This window comes from Bos indicus x Bos taurus, chromosome 7 (assembly GCF_003369695.1).
Source record: "Bos indicus x Bos taurus breed Angus x Brahman F1 hybrid chromosome 7, Bos_hybrid_MaternalHap_v2.0, whole genome shotgun sequence".
Classification (NCBI taxonomy): Eukaryota; Metazoa; Chordata; class Mammalia; order Artiodactyla; family Bovidae; genus Bos; species Bos indicus x Bos taurus.
This window is the reverse complement of record NC_040082.1, coordinates 49,937,312-49,947,226: the sequence shown is the minus strand read 5'-3', so window position 1 is coordinate 49,947,226 and position 9,915 is coordinate 49,937,312. Positions and strand designations below refer to the sequence as shown.

Genomic DNA, 9,915 nt, shown 5'->3' with positions numbered 1-9,915 from the left:
ACGCCCCTTTCCAAGGTTCATTCTAGTCAAGTTGCAAGAACGTAATACTGGTATCTCAGCAAATGTTAGAGAAAACTAGCTCAATGGCTTGGCTTCTAAAATCCTTTTGCTTGGTATTTTTATTACAATGGAATTAAGTTTATAAAGTATAGTTTGCTCAAAACACTGCAAGGACTAGTAGAAACAGGAAAAAATCTCTTAGTATTTGTTGATGGAAAATAATAGCAAAAGCAACCCTCCAAAATTCCACTCGTAGGCCATAGGAGCATGAGCACAGCCATGTGGGAGGAGATAACCAGTCTCTCCCTTCATATATATTCTTTTTTATTTTCTTGTTATACCTTCCCAAAACAGAGACATTCAACAGTAGTTAGAATGGCCATCTCCCAACATTTAAAAAAACTGCACCCCCCAATGGGTGAACAAAGTAAAGAGTAGTAACCTAGAGTTCAGCTGAGTAAGCCACTGCGGAGCCTTAAGTGGTGAGGTCTTCCAATTTCAGAGTGATGTGTCTTCAACTTGTATCATCATTTTAGTGGAAAAACATAATTTAATTTTGGTGAAATGAGATTCATCTCCCGACAGGATTAATAACAGCATTCACTGAATTTCACATTCTTCTTTCGTGAACTGTGAAGAAAATGAATGGTAGCTAGAAGATCAATGAGATTCCAACTCCAGCTGCAGATGGAACGACAATATACCAGGACAAAAACACCTATATTTTGATTTACAAAGCTAACAGCAGTTTTAAATCTGCAACTTAATTACAGACCAACTACACCACAACCTTTTCAAATGGCAAAAATACAAAAAAGTTAAGTGTTACAAAAATATTTCAGAAAAAGTGCATAGTCTAAGTGCATAGTAAATAAAAGCACTGAAAAATATCTTGCTAGAGGGAGTTCAGCTTGGAAAAGTTATTACCAAAGCTAAACATTTTTATTTTACACAAACTATACTCAAAAATAGCTTTATGAGACTGATTTCTGGCTAAAAGTATCAAAGGGTTTATTAGTCAAGAAACAAATACCTTAACCAACACGGGTGGATAGAAAGAAAACAAAGAAGCTGCCTACCCCGAAGTTCATATTCATTAAGATTTCTGCAGTATGATGGTGCTAATATATCCTTTAATGGCAGAATGTGGTAATCACTGAATTAATTATTGCTAATGTAGTTTTCAAATTTAAAAAAAAAAAAAAAGGAAGGAAACAAACCTGACACAATCTGACCAAACACATGTCAATTTACAATTTCAAGGTTATTTTTTACAAAATACCTACATTTACACAATAGGCGCCTGGCAGCATTTTCAGACAGAAGTTTTTAAATTTATTCTGACATGCTATAAATGAATAAATTACACTAACTTCCCTTGTGGCTCAGCTGGTAAAGAATCCGCCTGCAATTCGGGAGACCTGGGTTCAATCCCTGGGTTGGGAAGATCCCCTGGAGAAGGGAAAGGCTACCCACTCCAGTATTAAGGCCTGCAGAATTCCACGGATTGTGTCCATGGGGTTGCAAAGAGTTGGACACGACTGAGCAACTTTCACGCTACACTAAAGAATTAATCATAGAAAGCTTTTTTCTTGGGTCAGAAAAAGAGCCACAGTAAGACTGAGAGATAAACTGCAGATAATTTATAGAAATGGGTAGGGGCTGGGGAGGATCACCCATCACAAGAATCTCTCATGGTATGATGCTCTCCAAGATTAGGAGTCAATCTGCCCATCAACCAGGAATTTAAAGAATAGCTTCATTTTATAGATAAACCCTTTAACGCTTTCATTCTTATTCAAAATCAGTCCAGCGGTTAGTTTGAAGCTGCAGAAGTTACAATACCAAGTCCTGGCAGGTGCTGCAGCACGAGGTATTGTGTCTGCAGGTCATTAAAAAAAAGAAAGAAAAATGAAAGAATGCCTTTCCGCTTCAGGGAAAAAAAATTTTTTTAATAAAAAATTTGAGAGTTATGACAGTAAATCTAAAATGATTTCCAAAGGAATATTACGTAACAAATGGCTTGAAGTAGTCTATTAAAAAATTGGGGAGATTTTGATTTCATAGTGAGTCAGCAAGGCATTTTTTTGTTTTTTAAAAAATCTCATTTCCTTACAGAAACAGTTTATAGTTTTTAATGAATTTGTAAACAAAAAAGCTCCCATTTCAAAATAAAAACAAAATCCCAGATCATATAGATGTTTACAGTGATTACATTTATCTAAGCAACATACATACATGTTCAGTTGTAAGATGTTAACTAAATTTCTGTGACAAATATGCGCTTTTTTTTTAATACCAAGAACATTATAGAGTTAATGCAGAGTCCTAAGGATAATCTAGTAGTCACTAAGTTTTTCTTAAAGTCTTCACTTTAGATGCTGTTATTTCTAGCACAGGTAAGCAGGCAGAGTCTTTCATATGCTCAAACACTGGAATCTTTGGTTGCTACCGTATCAGCTGGCTTGCAAACAAGAAGCCAACCATTTTAAGAATGTTTTAAGTGAACAACTTGCAAACCCCAGGGATGGATAAACCCTAAGAATGCACAATTGTGAGCAATTACAACCATCACAACTGTGGCTGAAGACTGTTCATGCCGTTCTTCTGAAATGAGATCTCAAAGCAGTATAGTTCAAAATAAAAGATTTTAACATAAAATTGGCATATGCACAATTTCTCCACCAATTTGTGTGTGTCAACCATTTAGTGAACTTTTCCACTTGAAAAAATGCAATAGAAAACTGACACCATGTTTCACTATCTCAGTTAATATTCACAATTACAGCGGCTACAACTCAGGACACAGCATCCATCACCAATGCTGCCCAGAGCCAGTTTATACTGAAATTAAGTTCTTTACACCAAGTAAATGGTTGTCCACAACCACTGGCTAGTGTACATATGAACTAAAATTTCTAGATTTGGGGAGAAACAAATGCTGCTCCGATCATCTGCTCTGCTTCTTCTGTTCCTTGATTCATGCTTAGAAACCTATTAAAAAAAAAAAAATCAAAACAGAAAAACAGGTTAAAATTCAAGTAAATTTTCTTAACCATACCCAAAGTAGGGAAATAATTACTTTAGAATGATACTCATGCTATTTTCATCTATTTGAAAATCACCAGGTCAGCCCAACTGTTTAAGAAAACAGCAAACTTCTGTTCGGGATGCCTCTAGGCAGGAGTAGTATACAGTGAATTAAAGCCTTCCAGTCCAGCATACAATCCTCAAGATGGAGAATTAGTGTTAATTCCAATAAGCCTATTCACTTTACTTCTGTATTTCTAGTACCTAGAATACATTATATGTGTTTGTCAAGTAAAAAAAAAAAAAAGATTGCTCTATCAACTAGAAAATATAGTTTTAATCACACTATGAGCAAGAACTTTTCTGTACGTTATTTCTTTTACAAATGAGGGACAATAGGCTTTAATAACAAATGTATTAAAGGCACAATTATCTGAGTTATTTCACTGAACACAAATCTGGTAATAAGTATAAACCATATACTTATTACCATAGAACCACAGACTTTAAAAATTCTTTATCAGTTATATTAAAAACACTAATTTTTACCACTGATTTGATGTGTAAATGAGTGAGGCCTTCTGGCTTTACTTCAAGCCTCCCCACTCTGTAAATATACCACTCCTGTTTCACAAATTAGACCTTAGGGCTACTACATACAGGTAGGCTTGAATAGGAGGAGGCTTCAGGTATATAATTGCCATGTTCTACCTACAGCTGAAGAGAATCAGAGCAAATATGTCTACCTCTAATGCCTATAAGCTTTATCTGTAGTTAAAAGGAATATACTGTCTCTCAGCATCAGGAATATCCTATCAGCACCTTCTCTCACCTAGAGGCATCAATGTCCTCTTGGTCCAATCCCTCCTCTTAAAGCCAATAAATATATATATCATTCTAGCTTACTCCATTGACTTACTTTTCCTCAGCACAAATTGTTTTGCCAATCATAAGCTGCTTTTTTTTTTGGTACTTCAACATTTTTAGGACCATCTCCGACAGGTTTTGTGCGATAAATGAAACAGTTCTGTAATTTTTTCTGCATGTATGTCTTTGTTTTTTCATTTAAGGGCAGAAAGTCATCTTTATTCACCTAAAAACTAGATTGTGACAAGCTCTGAAGACAAAGATGTGACTACTTCTCCATCTCTGCATAATGCCTAACAACAAAATAGGTGTGAAAACAGGCCTTTGCCACCCATCCTAGTACTAAGTTCACAAAGTAAATGCTAAAAATCAAAGATAAAACTTTCTGAAAATGTAGTTTATCGCAACAAATACCACCTTGCTGATGCATATTAAGCAGGATTAGCAGTAAAACCACAAAAAGGCTGTCAGATCAAACCTGAATTTAAACAAATTCTGACCATAAGTTTTAACTTAGTTTCAATGTTAAAATACAGAATATTTTGAAGCAAATTGAAACTATGGGTTAGCTAAATAGCAATAAGACTTATCCTGATGAGTACCTGATGGTTTCAAGTCTTGCAATTATTTTTTTTGAAATTATTGAAAAATACAGTAAAAATGTTTTCACAGCCACTAAGATTGTTGGGTCTTCATTTACCATAGCTTCTTACATGATTATATTACAGATAATTTAATTACCAGTGTCCCCTTAACTTTTCAAAAGTTCACTGTATGCCACTTGATATAGGAAAGACCTACATTAGTACCTATTTTAACTAACCAGAAGAAATTCAAAGGTATTTTGCTTTTCCAAAAAAAAAAAAAAGCAAAATCAAAATAGCGCTCAGTGTTTCTCAGCAGATCTAGACGTAGTATGCACCTTGAGTATTAAGAATGGCACCACCAAGTTCTTTCCCTGGGAACTGCTCTCAGCCCTTAAGTTACCACAGCTCTGAACTGTGTCAGCTAGCATCTAAGCATTATCTCAATGTATCAGCAACATGTATCCTAAGGTAACTGTTTTTTCACTTTATGCCACTGTAGCTTTGGAAAAGTTTTAAGAACACCCTACTTTCAGGTAGAGGGCAAACCTGTACTATGCTGAATATCCAAACAGCTTTAAAATAAAAACCACTAACAAACTAAAAAGAAAACATAAGTTACATCATCAGTCAAAATATTAGAAAACTCTTTTGTCTTTAATAAGGGTAAGAATTATATCTGTTCATCTTTTTAATCTTATATTTGAAGAACTTCTGGGTTAATTAATGATTACAATTATTTAGGGACTGGTTAAAGGCTGGCCTAATAATATTCCTGGTAGAAGAGAGGAGTCAAATCCAGATTCAACTCTTCAGACGGGCCAATGGTAGGATGTTCCACCCAGAGATCAATGTTTCTCCGGTGAAATCGTCCTAAAATGTTAGAGATGTCTGTTTAGGAAAAATCTCAATAGGAGCATTCAGCAGGTGTTCAATCTTCAGTCTTCAAGTATTCTTTTCCCCAGTGCGCACTAGTCCTCGGTTTTTCTTGTGGTTGTTTAGGTGGTGTCTCCTGGCTTCTCAAAGTCCAAAACCCATCTTCATCACAACAGTTAAAATAAGGACTGAATCCATTTGTTCCTAAAAAAAAAAAGAGGAGGAGGGAAAAGTTAAAACAAGGCTGGAGAACTAATGTGACAAGTTCAGGAGTTAATAGCTATATTTAAGATTTAACAAATCTGCAAAAGGAGAAAAAAATGCTCATTTGTAATTAACCAGGAGATTCTATCCCTCAGTCTGATATCTGCAAAGTATACATTTGATCCTATTTGTAAATTAACTTCATATTAACCTTTGTTTTTCAATAGAATCACAAACTAGTTTAAAGAGATATTTATCTAATAGTAAGGCCAGGAAGTTTATGATGAGCTTTTAAAATTTAGAATTCCTTAATAAGATATTACTTTTAAAAATTAATTGACAAAAAAATTGACTATAATATTTATATTCACTATGAATGCCATTTATATTAATTAACTTTTTCCCTTTTCCTATAACACGCTTGTGCAGTTTTTTTGTTTGTGCACAATCAGAATCAAGCTTGGAGAATTCTGAATCAGACTGACAGTATAAAAGTTAAAAACAAAAACCAAAACTTCAAAGAAAGAAGAGCTACAATAATTCTTCCTTTTCCACAGAAACTAAAAAATGTATTCAGTTGGGAAAGATAAGGGAAACATTTTTATCACTACAAACAAAATAGATGACAACTTAGTATAGAGTTGTCATCATCCTTACACTGCATTTTAAGACTGATGATCTGATTTCTTGTCTTTTCTTTTATGCAATTAATTCTGCTACAGATTTTGAAGGATGTGAATTTTAAAATACCTGTTACAACTGATTCCTTCCCCAATTGGTAGATGGTCTGCATTATACACCACTGAGTCGGCAGCACTGTGCTCTTCTAGGTCTTCTGACTGTTGTTCTAGGTCTTCTGTTGTTTCCAATCTGACAAGTTGAAAAGTTTGATAGGTCCAGCAAGCCTTAGAGATGTGGGCTTTAGATCATGTCAAATCAACTCTTAAGCAATCATCTTCATTTCCTGTTGGGTTATTTGGTTCTCTTTTCTCCAGCTTTATTGTCCGCGGTGAAAAAACACCTGATAAAAATTTCAGCAGCAGCTGAAACAGATGCAGCTCCCTGCCACTCCTTTGGATTGAGAGTATTCAGAGCAAAGCAGTCTCTCCAGATATTTCAAGGTCTTCCCCTGTGATCTGGTTTACGTTGCTGAATGACCAGCCACGTTCCTAGCAGCAATTGGTGAAGCCAGAAAAAGTTAAACTGGACATAAATGTTAAGTGAAGCCCAGTAAATACTGGAAGATAATTCAAGGAAGATCATGGAGATGGAAAAATTATATCTAATCTATTAAATGCCAACAATTTGACATCCATTTACACTATGATACAGTTATGCTTAGTAGCCAGTGGAATAGTAAACAGATGGGTTAAGATGATGAGAGTATTAGAATTCTGAGAGGATGCACCTTTGGCTTCACTACCTTCTGAAATCTTCCCCATCTCTGCCCTATACTAAAGAAACAGTGAACTTAGGTGAATTCTGAATGTCCTAAAAATATTTCTTTCCTTTACTATGTCTTGCTACTGCTGCTGCTAAGTCACTGCAGTCGTGTCCGATTCTGTGCAACCCCACAGACGGCAGCCCACCTGGCTCCCCCGTCCCTGGGATTCTCCAGGCAAGGACACTGGAGTGGGTTGCCATTTACTATGTCTTAAATGTCCTTAAAAGCACCTTCCCTATAATCAATACAGTTGAAGAAAAGGGAGTGGAAATGCATTTGGAACTGTACCAGATGTAAATCTTTTCCTCTTTAATGTGTATAAAAACAGTAATTGTAGTCTTGTGGCACCTGAGCACTTAAAAACAGTAGCGATCACAGTCAGCTTTACAGGAGATGCTTTGTTTCTTAGTCTTTTGATGGCCTTTGCAATGGAGTATTTCAAAAGATCTTTTCTTTACAAAAGTAAATAGAAGTCTACTACACATAGGAAGTCCATCTTAGCTAAGTCAGACTTTCAAGTCTTTGCACATTCCTAGTCAACTACTAAAACAAGTTATAGCTTTTGATGGAAGAAATACTAGATGTGGATTTTTCCAATATTATTATATAAAACATATTAGTAAAAGCTACTATTTGGGGGATTCCCCCTCCCCCAGGAATGCATGTGCCTGCAATACAGAGATTTACCTAAAAACGTACAGTAGGGAATCCTAAGAGAAGAGATGCCTTCAAACACCTTTATTACTTACAAACTCCAGGCTTCACAGGGGATTTCTTACTGGATGACCCAGATAACGGAGTTGTGGGTAAGATTACTTAAGGGAATAGATTCTCCATTTCATGCCACCTTCAAACGTGCTATGCTTTCATGGCTTTATATATGGATGGGTTTGTGTAAGATTTGGTTAGTGCACTACATTCTATATACCAAATAAAACAAGTTTAAGAATTTGTTCTTAGTAGTCTGCGGTGGTATGTGGTATGTTTTATGAAACATCCATGTTTGTGTGGTATTTGTATAACCCCAGTGTCTAAGAGTGCTATGAAACTTGTACAAGATTTTAAGTTGCTTTTATGAAAAATGGCTACCATACAAAATAAGGATCAAACTTCAGTTTAATTACAATTTTTTTTCCAAGGAAACATACTAACTCAGCGGATCCAACTTCTCATCTTTTAGACCTGGATAAGGCAGGACAAAAATTCTGCTTGTTTATTGAGTAAGAGACACAGTAAACTAACAACGAAACTAGCTCAAAATAAGGTTATTCTTTCTGAAGGCTGCTGAATGCCTGAAGTAAGATGTTCTAGGTCAGGTAAGATTTCAATCTAATTTTAGTTCTAGAAACTGCAACTTGTGATCATCCTATTACCCCAGCTAGCTTTAGGCAAAAATTTGTTTCATTTTGTAGAAAAAGCACAAATATACTGTAGGTGTCAGGTCCTCAGTTTAGAGAGTCTCTGTGGTCTTACCTAAATGGCAGAACTACTTCTTAGCAATACTAGCTAGCTACCTACCTCATTAAGAAATTGTTGACACTATGATTAGAAAGGGACAATTAAATCCCAACTATGATGCAGAGGCAGAGCACTGGACAAGCATTAGTGTTTGCCATCTCTAAGAACTCCCACTACATCAAACATTCAACTCCAGATCCTTCCCAAATACAGAAACATGAAAGTGAACGACCTCAACTTCATTCTAATAGATGAGCTGCTGGGATGAGGATGACATCAGTTAACTATACTACTTGAACAGTATCCTCAGATTAGAGCCTGTTTTTATATTACAAAATTTTTAAAATTCAACACTAATAACACGGACCAAAAAGATCAAGTTCAGACTAGAGCAGTCATTCAGAAATTACATAATTAGAAACAACAACAACAAAACAACCCCAAACAAACCTTACCCACCCACTACACTTTTAGGAAGTAGGCAGGTATCAGGAGTTAAGGCCCAGAAAGGGGAAAAGAAAAACAGACAAAAAACACAGGAATTGAACTGTGTGGCAACAGTGATAAGAAATGGTACTGTGTCCTAACAGTTCTACTCCTTAGAGATACTAAGAATGCCAGAGAGAGAAGGGAACTAGACTAGCAGCCAAGTGGCATTCGCCCCAGTTTTCCTTTTTTTCCAATTTGCAAGAGGTTAACTGCAGAATTCAGTTCTACAGTAGACCCCCTTTAGATCTTGAATATTTGTACAATTTAAAAAACTGGAGCCCTAAGGAAAAAAATTCATTTTAAGAACACATGTTGGTAAATAGCAACTAAAAACAAAAGAGATTTATTTTTGTGATGAGAAAGGATGTGTCGAGCTTTTCAGTTATTTGAGCATTTAAGAGAGTAAATGAGGTGCTCTGCAACTGAGCAGACAGACACTCCGGGGGCAATGCCAGACTCTACCCTTGAAATTAGATCATGTTCTCAATGTTCCATTTTAAATGCTAAAGCATTAACATGCAGAAAATTCTTAACACTGTTAGTTGAAAAGTCAAAATACCATGGCTAACCAGATTCATTATTAAAAATCAACAAGTGTTAGGTCTAGGATTTTGGATTGATTGATTATACCATATTCCCAACACCGAATGTTTATTTTGGAAAGGGTTAATGAATGAGTAAAAAAGATGCAATTGTTAAAAAATGACCCAAAATCCCAAGAGAAATGATATAATATACACACATATATGTATATACAAATACATATACATATATATATGAACAAGGACATTTGGGTTTAAAGTTAGTAGTCAAATTTTCCAAGGACGTCTTTTTTTAACAACAAAGAGCCAAATTTTTATGTATTTTAAAACCACCTCCTCGATCTAACACTGTTAGAAATGGATGAATTACCCAATTTTGTGTTTAATTTTTTTCCCTGTAACGTCACTTGGTTCTTGGCTA

At 35.4% G+C, this 9,915-nt stretch overlaps 1 protein-coding gene and 1 long non-coding RNA gene across 5 annotated transcripts in view; both read right to left on the bottom strand.

Annotated features, from left to right (window-relative positions):
• Positions 1-263: 263 nt before the first annotated feature.
• CSNK1A1 (casein kinase 1 alpha 1) overlaps positions 264-9,915 on the bottom strand; it is a 49,677-nt gene continuing 40,025 nt past the window's right edge. For 3 of the 4 annotated variants that reach the window (XM_027545990.1, XM_027545988.1, XM_027545989.1), the window contains one exon: positions 267-2,994. In XM_027545990.1, coding sequence (XP_027401791.1) covers positions 2,987-2,994 — 8 coding nt within the window. In that variant the 3' untranslated portion in view covers positions 267-2,986. Of the gene's footprint in view, positions 2,995-9,915 lie in introns of all 4 variants that reach the window. The other variant, XM_027545985.1, reaches the window with a different exon arrangement.
• On the bottom strand, positions 3,348-9,914 carry LOC113895175. The gene is made up of 2 exons (XR_003511774.1): positions 6,312-9,914; positions 3,348-5,561 (listed from the first exon to the last, which is right to left on the bottom strand). It is a non-coding gene; the product is annotated as an uncharacterized LOC113895175 (long non-coding RNA).